The 16,205-nt window shown below is 41.1% G+C and overlaps 2 protein-coding genes across 5 annotated transcripts in view; one reads left to right on the top strand and one right to left on the bottom strand.

The window, feature by feature from the left end:
* Window positions 1-16,205, top strand: part of RNF123 (ring finger protein 123) — a 110,150-nt gene that overhangs the window by 69,834 nt on the left and 24,111 nt on the right. The window lies entirely within an intron of this gene.
* AMIGO3 (adhesion molecule with Ig like domain 3) lies at window positions 1,531-10,469 on the bottom strand. 3 transcript variants are annotated; one of them, XM_048492199.1, is made up of 2 exons: window positions 7,487-10,348; window positions 1,531-3,684 (listed from the first exon to the last, which is right to left on the bottom strand). In XM_048492199.1, the coding sequence occupies exon 1, from the start codon at window positions 9,709-9,711 to the stop codon at window positions 8,170-8,172; it is 1,542 nt and encodes a 513-aa protein (XP_048348156.1). In that variant the 5' UTR covers window positions 9,712-10,348; the 3' UTR covers window positions 1,531-3,684; window positions 7,487-8,169. The 3 variants fall into 3 exon arrangements, with proteins under 3 accessions (XP_048348156.1, XP_048348155.1, XP_048348157.1); XM_048492198.1 differs by having other exon boundaries at window positions 1,531-3,687; XM_048492200.1 differs by lacking the exon at window positions 1,531-3,684 and adding an exon at window positions 10,359-10,469 and having other exon boundaries at window positions 7,291-9,662.

The raw sequence follows: 16,205 nt of genomic DNA on the forward strand, positions 1-16,205 counted from the left end.
ATCTCTTCAGAAAGCATTATTATTTTATTTTTGCGATTAAATTTAGTACAGAGAATCTCAGAAGGAGGATGAAAGCATAAACTGTAGATCCATAAGGAATTGAAAAGTAAAGGACAGAAGCATAATAAAACATGGAGAAAAGTGCAGAATAAAACCAGCTTTAATCAAAGCTCAGAAAAATGAACTGTGTTGATTCAGAGGTTTATAGTAGATGAACAGCAGCCTCTTTCTGGCTCTTAAAACAAGCATTCTGTCAGTTCTGGAGAACATATAGTTCATATGCAAAGTACTTTAACCATGGTAAAAACATTGGAGAATCAGAGACCAATTCTGCACAAGGTGTCTGGTGTGCGACGGAGGTGAATGTCTGCTGCTGCAAGATTTCTTGTATGGATGTATTTCCTTGAGTCCTGCTCAAGGACCACTCTCAACAGTAGCAATCTGTTATTTTTCATTTTCATGAGAATTTACTTGGATTGCTGGTAGCTTCCCATCTAGGCTGTAGTGCTGGCAGCTCACAGTGTAGCCAAGATTAGAAATGGCAGCTTCCCCACAAGACGGTGTCCAGTTCCCACAGTTCTACAGCCGTCTGATTTATGTCCTCGCCTGAAGTAGTGTTTTCCTTTTCTGCTGCAGCTAGTTAAATGTGGGGCAATGGGTGAATATGGAGCCATCTGCTTACTTTCTCTGTGAATAACCTCTCTACAAACTACTTACTGTGATAGGACTTGTATTGCTGAGTTGGCCTCTTTTTTATTTTTTGGTAAGAGGGGAGAATGACTCAGAGAGCTTTTTGCTGTTCTCTCTGGGTGAAACATTAGTGTTTTTGCTGACCCGTTTATCTTGTTGTTCAGGCAGTTTAGAAGCTCTGAACTTGGCAGTGCTTTGGGCTCTCTGTTGCTGTTGTATTTGCTGAGAGAGAGCCTGGTGCATTCCTAAGGGACAGTCATTACCCTTTCAAAGTCCCGTTCATCAAAGGAGCTGGATTTCTTTCTTTTTTTGAACTAGTGCAACCCTAGGTAAAGTAAGATTTTTATTAAGCCTTTTGTACTTTGAAATGTTGGCTGTTAAGTGCAGCTAATGGCAAGGAGGCAGCTGTGCTCACTGCTGCAAAGCTGCTGATGTGAATGCCAGGATTGGAATTGCTGCAGCCAGATCATGGCTGTTCCTCTTAGAGCAGTTCAGATTTCTCCATGTTGCATTCCTTATCTGTCTCTTGCATTTCTTTGTGGATTTGGTTGGCTCTTGGACAGAGTCTGAGGGGAAGGCCTAAGCTGACCTGTGGAGGGCTGAATGGCAGCTCTGTTTTGTGATCTCTACATCCTCCTGCTCACAGGGCTCCAAATTTACTGTGTGTGTGTAAAGTGCTGTCAAGTTGCAGCCAATGGATGGCAACCCCATAACATTTCAAGGCAAGAGATTAATAGAGGTGGTTTGCCATGGTGTTCCTCTGCACAGCAGCACTCACATTCCTTGATTTTCTCCCATCCCTGCTCAGTTTCTGAGATCTGACAAGATCAGGCTAGCCTAGTGAGGGTTGATTAGTTTACTACCACCACCTAGATCTAAGAGATGGTATATACAGTCTCACTCTGGCTAATGATAAGACAAATATGCCCTCCTGTGGAGGAAGTGAGGTATATATCATTAGTTTCATTAGAACATTTTCAGGGTCTGAAATTTGTGATTTCCCCACACTGAGGCTAACTTCATTCACAATCTTCCAAATAGTCTGCAAAAAAACTGTCCATAAAAATGACTCTGCAAAATGAATTAAATCAATTTGTAGTTCTACCTTAAGCACAGTTATGCCCTTTTGTATCCAGTGAAGTCCATGGGGTTGTGTATGTGTTTGTGTGTTAAGTGCTGTGTCACTATGGCAACTGGGGGGTTACAAGGCTTAGGCTGGCCCTGCTAGGTATTTCTGATTCAGTTTTCAGCTCTACATCTCTTTTGTAAAGTAAGAGTAATATAGGAAGGTAAAAAAGCTAGGTTGCTCAGAAACGTATCCTTACTGCCAACTAGTTTAAAAGCAGCTTTTTGGTGGGGATTTATTGCTTGTCTTGAAAATCCGACCTTGCTGTGCTTTTGAGGACAAACTCCCTGAGTGACTAAAGCACTGCAGGGAAAATTTAAATGCATGATGTCTGGAAAATCTGAGGTCTTTCCATGTGGACTAATTGTGTGTTGGCACTTCGAGATTTTACCACTGTTTCCAAGACTGGGTTCATTAAAAAATTGAGTTTGGCACATAATTCATGTGGTTAAAAATAACTTTCCTGCATGCAGATGATGCTCTCAGTCTAGAGCCAATCAAGGGTTCAGGTCACAGCAGCTGATAGGAGAATGCATCTCTGGCAGCTGGGTTACCAGAGGAAGGTCTGCTAGAGGAAGATGCTGCCAATATACCGGTAGTGTATATCAAACTTTGATGGATATCTGTAGAGTCTTAAATGTCATGTGACTGAAAGATCACAAGGCAAAAAAACCCAGAACGAAAGAATAGATATCCCCCTTCTTTAAAGTCATATGAGCAGAAAATAAAGGGGGGAGAGGGAAATAACTACATTTAACACAATAAACTATAGTTTTGTGGCATATATTAAATTGTGACATTTTGTCAGAGCAAATGACCAAACCATGTAAACTTGACTTCCCCTTTCCAGTGCTAAGGAAGTCTCTTTGATCTATGGTACAATATATATGAAAGATGATCTCAAACAGCATTGAAGAAAATTTGTATGCACCTGGATATAATGTTCAGAGGAGGAAATGAATACTACTGAATCCAGACAAGGCACAAGGCCCCCGGGTTCTGTTCTAGACTGTTGGCTAAGAATGTTGACCCCGATCTATAAGGACTCTGTAAGTTCCTCATCTCCTGGAAGCAGTACAGTTTCCCCTTTTACATATCTAGAAATACATTTTGAGATTTCTTTGATTGAAAGGAAAAATGGAATAATGGAGCTAAGAAAGCTAAGAATGAGCACTGCTCCCCTGAGATTAGCTTTAAAGGTATATTCTTAATTCTAGGAGATACTGCATTGTCTGAAGATCAGTTTGGATAGTGGCCATAAAATAGTTGCCTCCATCTAACATAGTAGCCAAACCATCTCAAACATAAGTAGCAACACCTGCATACATCACAAAAAAAAATCCTAGAATTCAAGTGGTGATTCGTATCCACTGTTATGGCAGAAGCATCCATGACAAAGAGAAGAGGAGGCTAGTAGAGGGAAAGTAGAAGCCAGAAACCAGCTGGTGGGGAAGAAATTAGAGCCAGTAGCAAAGGGGGTGGGGGGTGGGGGCTCTGAAACCACAGCCATTGATGAGATATGAAGGGGAGCAGTAAGATTCTCTTGAACATAATAGTATAAGCGTATAATATATCATTAGTTTTTATTTTAAGGCATACATCTCCAGCACTTCCTTAGAAGATTTGTTTTTGAACAGATCGGCACTAGCGTATTCTGTTTTGGGTTTGAGTTTTTTTGTGTTTTCTGCTTGCTTTTGTTTTGTTTTGCAATTTGAGAATGTTCCTGGGAGCAGCCAGGAGAGAAAGTAATACGAGCACCAATTTTCCACTTCCTTTCCCTGCGGTGGTAGCATCTCATTTACGAAGATTTCTTTCCTGAAGCTCAGCATGTCTATTGTGATCTTTTAGCCAGCAGCTGCAAATCTTCCCTGCTGGATAAAAAAAGGTGTTTTAAAATGTATTTGTTTAAGCATCTCACCAATTTTGTTCTAAAGATGCAGGGGATATAGCACTAATTTTTACAATTTGTCTGGCCAGATTATAACAGATGAAAAGTATCCCCCAGACATAACTCAACTCCAGACATCAACATCAGACAAAAAAAATGATTTTTTAAAAAAATGATGCTTATTGTTGGCAAAACTAAATGAATTAATACTAAATGAATTAATTGTATATGTACAAATGGATCTGTGTGCATTCACTGCAGTTTAAACAAAGCGTGGACGAAATCACGGAATCCCATCCTCTTTCAACTGGAATAGATGGCTTATGTGGACCCCCCCCCCCCCCCATTTACCAGTCCTTAAAGAAAAGTTTTAGTGGACTCTCAGGAGCTTGAACATTTTGAGATAGCCTTTTCCTCTCTTTTTTTCAGCTCTCTAGTCCGTTCAAATAATGACAGAGATATAGACCGTTCTTTGCATTTCCCTTTCCCCACAAGAAGAATAAAGGATTTCTACCTACTTACTGAAGTTTGTACTGATAATCCATTTCATTTGTTAGGACTCCAAAAGAGCCAGGAAGGTACTAAAGGTAAACTGTCCTGGTAAAAGGATGTATGGTGATAGTTTATGAAGTACAGTGATGTGGATGTCACAGTGACCTTGCTGGAGTGTATTTAGAAACACTCAAAAGAAATGCAGGAATAGAAACTGCTAGTGCTGCCGTCATTCTCCCTTCCCTTTTCCGAAAGGCTGCAGGAACAAATCCCATTAGCACACGCAATTAATGAAGAAGAAAAAAACCTCAGCCTCCTGTCCTAGGTAAGTCCTAGAACAAAGCAAAGGAATACTGGAAGTGGGGTGTAGATGTGGTACCAAGGTTACTTTCTGGTTAAGGGTCTGTTGAGCAGGATATGCTGTGTGGAAAAGCAGTCTGTTTCAAATCTGTTGAGCTTTTTATCTAAGCACATTGATTTGAACTCCAGTCACAATACAGATGAAGCTGTGGCGATGGCCTAGTCCAGGGTTCTGCAACCTGCGGCTCTCCAGATGTTCATGGACTACAATTCCCATTGTAGTCCATGAACATCTGGAGAGCCGCAGGTTGCAGACCCCTGGACTAGTCTCTCTCACTCATGTGGTTTAAAGAAACTTCAGCATTACTTCTGCCATCTACAGTAAGTAATAACTGAGGTAGAGGTTCACTGTGGTTCTTGTCTGGTTCCTATGCTTACAATCCTGACCCCTTAACATTAATTCAGTGAACTAAAGCAGAAATTCTGTCATCTGGGCACAGAGTTGAAATTCCTAAGTAGCATGTGTCCCTCCCTCTGGAAGTGGCAAGTGTACTATAAGGTCACTATAAGGAAGCCAAAATTTCCACACAATAAAATTTAGTCAAAGAGAATTCTGCCCTCTCCTTACCATCTGATAAACCAGAGCCCTGCTGAGTTAGTAAATATGACTTTAAAACATTGTGGAACCTTGTCCAAAGAAATCCAAAGTGGAAGCAGATGCCTTTCATTGGTCTGTGCTCATCACAGAGATGGGATATTTGCCCCATTTCCTGATAGCAACCTAAGTACTTCCCTCCTCCACAGGGGACTCAACTAGGAGTGCAGTGTATCATTGCACATTGGGTCTGCACCACTTATGTGGGAGGGGGGCTTCCTTGCCTCTGCTTAGCACTCTGTTTCATGTTTCTGTAAGAAGTAGAGATGTCCCTCCCCCAAGTATCCACAGTAGCGGTAGAACAAGGGCTGTGATTAAACCTGTGTCTCCTGACTATTCTAATTAGCTACACCTTTGCTCCTCTCTAACAGCCTCTATGATCAGCAGAGATTGATGTGTCAATGATACGCTGAATGTTCCAGGTACATAGCTCTTGATAGCCCTGTTCACATTTGGAATTGCTTTCTTCCTGAGAGCCAGGACAGTCTTAGCCTAGGTAGTTCATAAGTATTGCAAGAGCACTTTATTCAAGCAAGGCTTGTATGTCTAGAGTCACTGTGGGGATTTACTCATACTTTTAAATTAAAATAATTAAATATCTAAAATACTAATTGTTACTCAAAAATTGCTGATTTTAGCCTTTGGGGTAGGATGAGCCGAACAAATAATAAAATAGGAGTCATCAGCTAAAATATATTATATTGTAAATTTAATTGTCTTTCATACTGTTGAAAGACGCTCTGGGGCCCCTGTTGTGGGGGAGAGTAGGGTGAAAATCAAATAGGCTAATAAAAAAATTAAAACAAACAGTAGAAGTGTTCAGACTAATCTGACTTCTCTGGAAAATGCCACTTGGATGCCAGCTGCCAATTTAGAAATGAAAGAAAAGAGGAGAAAGTGGTGTCAAAGGCAGCTGGTAGACCTCTTTAAATCACTGAATCATTGGCCCACCATTCCTCATTCCCTTCTTAAGGTGACTCCATGGAGAAGCTGTTGCTTCTGATTTCAGACCTGATTTTTGAAGGATCTAGGGAGTTACCAGAGCTTTAACAATGAACAACAATACTGTGCTTGAATGCTAAGCTGTTCTTTTATCATCCCATTTTTGAACTGACTGTAGTACCTTTTGCCATTTAATCCGTCTATTACAGCCTGTGCTGCTATGTGGTAGTCTCTGCACCAGTTTACATCTCCATTTCATTCTCCTCATTACCACCAACCATTTCCAAAGCAAGCATTTCAGAAAAAATAATTATAAACTTCTGTCACACAGATTCAGTTTACAATTGCTTTCGTTAGTCTTTGTGTGTTCTAGTTCTCTCTTTGCATCTTGGTAGCTGTCATACATTTGAGTGGTTTCTAAATGCAAAAAATGGCAAATATCCTGAATAGAAACATTATTTAAATTATGTGATAATTTGGATTTATCAGTAGTAGAAACATTTGCCCAGTCTTCCTGTGTTTGGATTAATATGGATTTGGAACTGGTACTTTATGAGATGACTATTGAGTGATAATAAACATTGTAGAAGACAGCTCTGCCCCACATTGTTGCAAAGGCAAAGAATCTTTCAGATGAAAACATTAAAATATAAGTATTCAATGCACTTGTAATGTGAGAGGACATCTAGCCCCAGGTAAACATTACACAGATTGGAGTCCTGTCTAATTAGCTTGTTCTTCGAAGCAAATCTGCCCATCTCAGGGAGAAAAGTAATTCATATGAAACTCTTTGTGCATGGGGAGCCCTAAGCGAGGCATGGTTGGATCATAGCTTTTCTATGCATAAATGATGCATTCCAAGATATGATTATTTACAGCTGCTTTCATGGGGTAGAGGGACAAGGAAATTCTAGCTTTGAATGACTCCCTTTAGGAAATCTATTCAGTTAACACCTCCCACCCAATGTCAGCTGAATAAATTGGCCAGCCATGGGTTAATTGCACATTTTTTAAAAAAGCAAATGGCATCAGCACTCTGTCTGGAACATCATCCTTTTTACTCTTTTGAGTGCCCGTTGCCTTAAACCAAAGAAATACCCTATTCTTGCTGAAATAAAGGGAAATAATTTGTCCTTTTCCAGTCTAGTCCAAGGATAATATTTTTTGCTGCTGCTGCAACTATTCAAAAACACTGTATTTGTGAACTAGTGGGATTTTATTATAAACCTTAGAAGTTTCCTGCTTACAATCAGAGACCAACGCCTAGAAAACAGTCAAGTTAGATGTTCATCCCAGTACATGGCAGCCAGCACATTTGGTAATTCAGTTAAATAAAACAGTCTGTTGAGCTGGTTCAAGCACAGAGTTAACTTTGATAGTTTCTCTCACTTACGTGGCTGACTGCACATATCCAAGAATGTGAAGTGGTCATCTTGAGCAGGGCTAGTGACCTCCTTGCATGGAGCCTTGCTTCATTTTTTAACCATGCTGGGAGTTGCTTAGAGAAGCCCTGATAATGGAAAGAGTGGACTCAGAAACATTGTTCAAATTAATATTGCAAGCACTATCAGATGAAACCAGTTCCACAAATAAAAGAAGAGACCTCTGTTTAGGTAATGAAGGCAGTCTTTTCTTGTCCAGAAATACAAGCTTGTTCTATAGCAAATGTTCATACCCTGAAGGTCAATACTGTAACACAAGCTTGAATTATACAGCAGTTTTCTAAAGTGAGGGGGATTCCCTCTGCTGGAACATACTGTCTCTTTTATAGAGCAGGCTGCAGTCCTTGGGTGTGTATAAAGAGTTTTCAATCTCTTTTTCGTTGAAGGTTTCTGCCTTTGTGGTGTATAATGAATAGATTTTGGAGCAGTCAGACTGGAATTGCTAAAAGGAATTATTTCATTCTTTATGATGAGGGAAATCATGGGAAATAAGAATGATCCATTGTCCATTATCTTTGTATTTTGGTGAAAAACTCCCTCATAAATACGTCTTGTATTTCCCTTCCACAATGGAAAATAAGTTGATCCTTCTCTACCCCTACTCCGCAGTTACATACCTCTTGGGGATGGCTTGCTACCCATCTGCCTGTGACAGCTCTTCTGCTTCATAGGACATGATAGGGCGATCTGAAAAGACTGAACTGATGGATTCAGAGTCCAACTTAAGCTGCAGAAGCTTGGGGCTTTTAGCGTCAGGGAAGTCCTCGCCAACAGCCAGTCTGACCTTGCCATTCTGAGCCTCTTTGATGGGCTCTAGGAAAACAACATGCTTGTTTGTGCTGATCTTGCGGTTTGGCCCATCGGTGGCTGGTGGGGTGGTACTCAGTATAGATGATTGGGCACTGCAGTCTTGAGGAGGACTTGCAGGCATCTTGAAGCACTTGGAGCAGCGACATGGTGTGAGGTACAAGTACAGGAGAACTAGCAACAAACTGACAACACACCCTAAGAGGGTTGTGATGCCAGTATTGAAGGAGTCAACCAATTTGGGGTGCTGGACTGTGATGTTGACTTCATAAGTTGCATTGATCTTTTGGTGCTTGCTGATGGCTACACACAGATAAACACCAGAATGCAAAAGCTTAGGATTTGTAATCTTTAGGCTTCCATTTTGTAAAACTTTGTGTGTCTTATCACTGTGCTCAGGGTACATGAATGATTCATGCTTGGGAGAGAACCACCTATAAACGGTAGTGTTGTCATCATGAAGGCTTGTGTTGCAGTGAATTACTAAGGATTCTCCCACTTTGCAGGGGATCTCCGGAATACTCAGTTCTTTTAGGCTTCTGGAGCAGTTTTCAAAATCCTTATACTTGAAGGTATTGACTATAGATCGTGGCACATTGCTATAGGCTTTGCAGGTATGCTCTTCTGTGAAATCCTGCACAGAACTGAAGCCATGACGTTTCCATTCTTGAAGCATCTGATGGAGAGAGCAGTCACATTTCACAGGATTGTTGTGAAGATATAAACCATTTTTTATATAGAAAGGCAAGGCTGCTATTACTTCAACAGGAATGCTGCTTAAATTGTTGGTAGAAAGATCAAGGGTCCTCAAGTGAGTGTGTTTGAATCCTTGAATGGATATGAATGGGAATTTAGCTATCCGATTCCAACTCAGATAGATCTTTTGCAAACTGATGAGCTTGACAAAAGCATTTCCATCTACTTCTACAATTTTGTTGTTGTATAGCAAGAGCTCTTGCAAGTTCACAAGGTTTTCAAAATAGTGCTTCTTGACAGCGTGCAGACAGTTGGAAGACATGTCCAGGTGCACAAGATAAATGGCATTGTGGAACACCTTCTGCGAGAGGTCATTGATCTGGTTGTGGCTGATCCTGAGGGTGTGAAGGCGTGGTAAGGTTGCCAGCCAGTGGTCATTAAGGTGAGTGATGGCGTTGTGGCTGAGGTCCAAGGTGGTGGCCGTAGGAGGCAGGGTGGCAGGGATCTGATGGAGCTCCTGTCTGGCACAGCTCAAAAGATCAGCTGTACAAATGCAAGCCTCGGGACATCTCATGAAGGCAGACAAATTGAAAGTGCCGACTTCAACAAGCAGTTCTAAAAATACTAACAGATACCCAAGAAATGTCCAGGTAACTGTAGCCAGTGGAAGCATATTCACCAAATAACAATGGGTTCCCCCTCCTTTGTTAATAGCTGCATGAAACCAGGCTGTCAAAGTAATTTTCACATCAAACACAACCTTGCCACAGTGCACAGCAGTATGAATAAACCACTAAAACAGATCTTCTTGCACCAAAGTTAATAAAATGGAAATCTCAAATGGATTCAAAGTTCAGTCACTTGGGAGAAGACGTTTAGTAGCAAAACCTATAAAACAGCTTCAGATTCCTAAAATTCAAGAGGGTCCACTTAGAGGGTCCACCTTGTACATAAAGTTATTTAGGGCAGCACTTGTTCCAACTCCAGCTGGTTCTCTCAACTCCGAAAAGAAGTACCCAGAGCTGCAGTTACATGCTGCCATTCAGTTTCAGTATGACACTTAGGTGCCTGGTTATTTTGAGTGAGAAACGCAACCTTTTCTGGAGCTAAATTTGAAATCTCCAGTGGTGTCATCTAGTGTTCTTTTTGCTGAGCCAAGCATCCTTGGAGCACTAAGTTTTCATTAGTGAATTCTCATCGTATGCATAGGAATCTCTTGTACTGATCCATCACAAACGAGGCTTGAGCTGGAGCACATCTCTGTATTCCAAAATAGAAATGTTGGCAAAAAGTAAGGAATGCCCAAAAGGGAGCTCTTACCCTCGTCTGCTCCTTTCTGGGTTGTGTTGAGCAGCTGTGTTCCTTCCTGCTGCTGGTTTCATCTTTTGTCTCAGTTCGATGTGTGCAAACATTTCCCCTTCCTCTGCTCCTATTTACAAGCTGCCTCAGAATATGGAAGGCTGAGCCTTGTGAGCCAGCAGAAATTCTATTGGTCTGTGCTAACAGGGAGTGGTGGTAGAAGGGGTGGAGAGAAGACATTCAGTAGTGAAGAGATTTTTTTGAATGGCCTGTCATTCCTTCATTATGCCATCTGGGGGCAGAAAAATCCTGCACAGCGATCGTGGGACTGGGCAGCTCACAAGAACTGTAGCAACTTGTGCCAGGTATATGTTTCCAAGGGGAAGCCATGGGATAATTAGAGGCAGCTTGATAAAAGAAGGACAAATGTGGTCTTGCTAAGCAGCCAAACTCTGCTTGCTTTTTCAGGTGCTTCTGTGTGGGGCTGTAAGATTTCTTAATTTTAGCAGTTCTTGGATCTTGACTGCATTTGGGAGAAGGTATTTGAACTCATAATAGTGCTTAGAGGATATAACCAAGATTTGGTCATTTTTACAAAGATTTATCAGTTTTATTTAGACTTCCATACAGGGTGATACAATAATAGTTGCTCTGTAACATTTGCAGCAATTTGCGTAGTTATTGTGATTAAACATGTCAGGGTTGGAGGGCATTTGTTTGCTTGTGACTGTCAGTTTTAGTAAACAGAAAAATCCAGGATGGACATCTAACTTCTCAAAAATAAGTACCCAGACAACAGCACAATGTGAACACATATATCTGTGTGGGTGAATAGAATCAGAGTGTGGAAGAGGATACTGAGGCACAAAGTTAGCAAAATGACTTCATGATGTCACAAAATGACTTCACGATGTCTCCCAAGCATGAATCATTATATTATACAAATATAATAAATAAAAGACAATTAGTTTCACAGAAAATCAGGTTTTCTGGATTATTACCTAATGATCTGTTGAAGTAGTGTTCACTCTGCAAGTAAGTGGACCCTTTATGCATGGAACGCTTACCTCGGGGCTCTTCGCTGTGCAGTGGAATTGTAGTGTGGTCTCCTCGCATTTCTATGTTTACATGTGAGGAGCCATTCTCTGCCTGCCTTGTAGCTAGCTGAAGTCTCAGCGGTCCTTTGGTTTTCCTGGTTCTCTTAACTCTGCCATTAACTCCTTCTTAAAGGCACAGATCTCATTGCACCTGCGGTTTCAAAATAAGCAGCTTTAAACTGCAGTTATATTGATATACCTGTGATTGTAGTTATGTTGGTATTCTAGCCTATCCCAAAAGTGATTCCCCCCAGCAATAAAAAAGGCAAAGCAATTCCCTGAACCACATGCTGCTGAAGAAAGGGAGCCATGTGCTAGATCCCCCTCCATTCCCTTCCACAAAGTCTATCTCCCTCTTTCTCTCTCTCTTCCTGCTGCTACTGCTGCTGGTGCAGGAGAAGACAGAGGCTTGTTTGAAATAACATTTTAAATAGCCTTCCCAATCATTAGGGAGGGCAGAAGTAGACCGGGGGAGGTGTGGTAAAGCCAAAGAGAGACCATACTTGTGTTGTCCTTTGCAAAAGCCAACTCTCTGTTGTTATTATATTGAGTCATTGATATCTTGATATTAGCATTTAGAGAAACAGGAAGGAACTGGGAACATATAAGGAGGGGCAAGGGGGAAGGCATGGATGGCAATCCGAGGGAGTGGGAAGGGTGGAGCTAGATAGGCTGGCAGTGGGCGGAGGGAAGATGCCTGGCACGAAGCTGTGCTCACTGGCAAATTTGCCCACTCTGGCAGCAGAGCAAATTAAAAGTCGTGCTAGAAGTGGTGGTGTTTGCTGTGGGGAGAATGGAAAATGAATAGGAGACTCGAGAAAATATGTGTGTACAAGAAAACTGGCTCAACAGACATTCGACCCCATTGCGCACCAGACACTTTGTGCCTAGTAGGCCAATATCTTGGAAACTGAGGCTCATGAAGACAGTGGGAGTAGTCATAATTATGTAGCTAGTGAGTAATTCACATTCCTAATTTTACAGTCCACGATGCCTCTCTCCTAAAAAAACCCTCAAGGCAAACAGATTGGAAGCTCCTTTCATATCCAGCACTTCAGGCCTCGGTTGTTCAGTTAAGCCTTTCGTTCTTTTAAAGTTAATGAGTGGCTCTCTTGGCACTGTTCTTAACTTTTCCCCAATGGAGTTGTACACCAGGAAGTGGTGTGCTCAGGGAAGGTTTAAGGTTGGAGGCAATAACATCCTTTCTATTGCTATGCTTAATTTCCAGATCTCATAAGGAGCCATTTCTCAAGTTCTCTACATTCCTTTTTCTCTTCACTTCTACTTTGACATTAGCAAATTAGAGCAGATATAAAACATGTAGATAGTTATGTTGGTATGTATCAGAATTCAGAAACAAAAGCCCTGTAATTCAATGTCTTTTAGTAAGACTAAACTAAATAATGCAACACAGTGTGCTGTCTTTTGATTTCTGTCAAACTCTTTGTTATGGTGGATGTTAAAAGGGGGGAGGAGAGTTTGAGGAGAAAAAAGTATCTTTCAGGCTATTATCTTTATCACCATCATGGTAGCCCCCATCTCCTTAGCAAAGAATGGGGGATGGGGCACCCCCTTTGAGGGTCCATAACCTCGGACCCTCTAAACCAAACTGCACCAAACTTGGGGGGTCCCATCAGGACAGTTTCCAGATGATACCCTGAAATTTTGGTGCCGATACGTCCAAAAATGCACCCCCTGCAGGAACATCCTAGAAATTTGCCCAAGAACCTTTGTTCTACATTGTGTTTTCTGCATTGCTGTCAATGGGGGTTGCAGGCTGGGGAGTGGCACATTTCTGAAGGCACAGTCTCAAAACTTTCAGGGTCTCATCAGGAGACTGCCCTGATGATACCCTCCAGGTTTGGTGCAGTTTGGTTCAGGGGGGCCAAAGTTATGGACCCTCAAAACTGTAGCCCCTATCTCCTATTAGCTCCCATTGGAAACAATGGGGGATGGGGCACCCCCTTTGGGAGTCCATAACTTTGGACTCCTTGAACCAAACCAAGCATAAGGTCAGTCTCCTGATGATATGCTGAAATTTTGGTGCTGATATGTCTAAAAATGCACCCCCTGCAGGCACCAATGTTCTGGTGCAAAAAAAAATTTGGTCGTGGTAGAGTGGCCACCCATGGGGTAGGGGGGCATCCAACTCAGGTTTTGCCCAGGGCCTCAGTTATGCCCCTGTCTAATAGTCTTTACATTAACCATTCTGGAGATTAATTTTAAAAGTCAGGGTAAACCAAACTATAGTTGTATTACATACTGACCCATTGTGCAAGGAAAGCTTATCTCAAGCCTTTTCTTCAAGCAGTGGGCTTGTAGTGGGCTCTCCTCGTGTTTCTCTGTTTTCATGCAAGGAGGCACTTACTCCCTGCCATGGAACTTTTCTGCAGAGAACTTTCCCAGGCCTGGTTCCCTTAACTCCACCCATCAAGTAATCCTTAAAGGCACAGATCTCATTAGACCTGGTAAGATTGCTGGATTCACTTTTTAAAATGCACTTATATTGATATTACTGTTCTAAAAATACTGCCCCCAAATGAAAGAGGCAAAGCAATTCACTGGACTACAGGCTGCTACAGAAGGGGACTGTCCTAGAACTGATATTCTCCCCTCCCCTCCACTCACACTCTAATTAGATTATTAATCTGCAAGCTGGAGAGGCAAGTGCACTGTAAATTGACTAGATCCAAGCAAGTACTGTAATGTTTTTTATTAATTGCAAAATTAATGTGGGTACTTCTACAAGTTATTATGCAAATAAACAACTTGTCTTGTTCCCTTCCTAGGAAACCAAAGCCCTTCATCTGTACCATTCTTGTTAGTGCATGGATTTACCACTTAATAGTTCAGGTATACTCTGCAAGTTCTAGTTGCGGCTAGCTTGTTTTTCTCATATCTAGTGATTAGTGCACTTGCAGTCGTTAGAACTATCTTCGTTTAAATAAATATATATAAATGTTCACACGAAAGGGAAGGGAAAGGTTGACTCTTTGTGCTGTATAGTACTTTTATGGAAACGGCTCCCCTTATTTTTTTTAACCAATAGAAAAGTGAGGTTTTTACACTGTAGTGAATCTTGCAAATTGTATGTTAATGTGTTTAATTTTAATAATTTGGTTTGGATTTCTTTTATGCAACTCATTTAAGTTTTGACTTGTATGTGTTCTTTTTCTTGAATTAGAGAATTAGGGTTGTGATGCATCAAGTTTTTATATACTGGGAAATGGCTAGCCTGTGATAACATTTTGAATAATTCTTGCTATACAGTCTTTCTGGCAATTACCTATTTATTGAACTGTTCTTCTGATGTACTGCTGAGAAATACTTTACCAGCACTTTGCTGATGTGAGCTTGCATTTGAAATAGCTGCCAAGTAGCTGCCAAGATCAACATTGTTTGGGTTTGCATTTTCGCAGTCATAATATTGAGACTTTACTGACATACCTCTCAAAAATGACAAGTAGACTTCATGGCATTTAGTCTCACTTTGGAACACTGTGATGTGTGTGTGTGTGTGTGTGTAATAACAATTCAAGAGTAGCTTAGCTGTTCCAGAGCTGCTGTGCATTGTTGTTGCAGAAAGAGGGTTGAATATAATGCTTTTCAGTTACAAATTCAGCTTCTTGAGTCATCTGGAGTGAGATCCTTTTGTTGGTCCAACCATATCCTTTTTGCTTTTGGTCTGAATTCTGATACAGATTGCTGCTCCGTAATCCCCTTAGCAACCCACCACAAGAGATGGTTTAAAAAAGAAATAGAATCCATATTTCAAGATGTTGTTAAAGATACATCCTGAGTTTGAAAAGAGTTGATATTATTGCTCTGGGCCTGGAGTGACCTTCTATTAGATGTTTTTGGAGCTTTTTTCATTAAATGACCTAGTCTTAGGCATTCATAAAGATAGCCAGCTGACTTTGTAGTTAAGACAAATCCCCTAATAATTTAAAGTTCTGCAGTCCCCAGATAGGGTGAACCACTTTTCTGATAACTTTTAAATATCTGAAATATCAACCTCCTTCTCCCCCTCCTCTTCCTGTCTGCCTTCTTTTCTCTATATCTATTCACATTTTCCTCATATGAATTCTCTTTTGTTTGTCCAGTTTCAGATATCACACCTTCTACTTTTCTCCCTGATGTGCTCATTTCCCATGTGTAGAAACAGTCCAGCCACCTGCCTGCTGACTGAAAGGGTGCAATTAGTGAGGCCTCTGTTATGTTGCAAACCAAGCAGGAAGAATTATTCAATTAATTTCACTTAGTTTTGACCACCAGGAAGAGGTCTGTAGGTTGTGATTGCATTAGGCTAATATTCTTACGTGGGGCTTTCTTCATAATAATTTTTCAAGCTGTGCAGGCTTTTCAAACATAACACAAAATCTGGAAAAACAAAGTGGGTCTGTTAGAACATCAACTAATCTCTGGAATAATGGTAAAATTCCTCAAAACCAAGGGCAAAAATATCTGGTGTTCATAGCACTTGGGTTGCTGGGACATCTGATTGTTTGCAAGGTGAGACAAGCAGGTTGTGAATTGGTTCCAGAGGACTTGGGAAGTAACATCGCTCCCCCCCCCCTTTTTTTTATAACATCGTTCTCCTCTCAGGAGGGTTTTAGCTGTTGGACGCCATCTGCTGTATCCTGTAACTTGAATCGCTGTATTTTAATGGAGTTTAGTATTTTAATATGAATAGAGACTATATTTATTTATGGTTGTTTTGATTAAGCTTATATGGTGCTCTATCTGTTCCATTCATGCTGTGCACTGCCCT

This window comes from Sphaerodactylus townsendi, linkage group LG03, assembly GCF_021028975.2.
Source record: "Sphaerodactylus townsendi isolate TG3544 linkage group LG03, MPM_Stown_v2.3, whole genome shotgun sequence".
NCBI lineage: Eukaryota > Metazoa > Chordata > Lepidosauria > Squamata > Sphaerodactylidae > Sphaerodactylus > Sphaerodactylus townsendi.

What these genes read in the sequence shown, in the direction of transcription:
- AMIGO3 (XM_048492199.1), bottom strand. Translation starts at nt 9,711, where the DNA reads ATGCTTCCACTGGCTACAGTTACCTGGACATTTCTTGGGTATCTGTTA.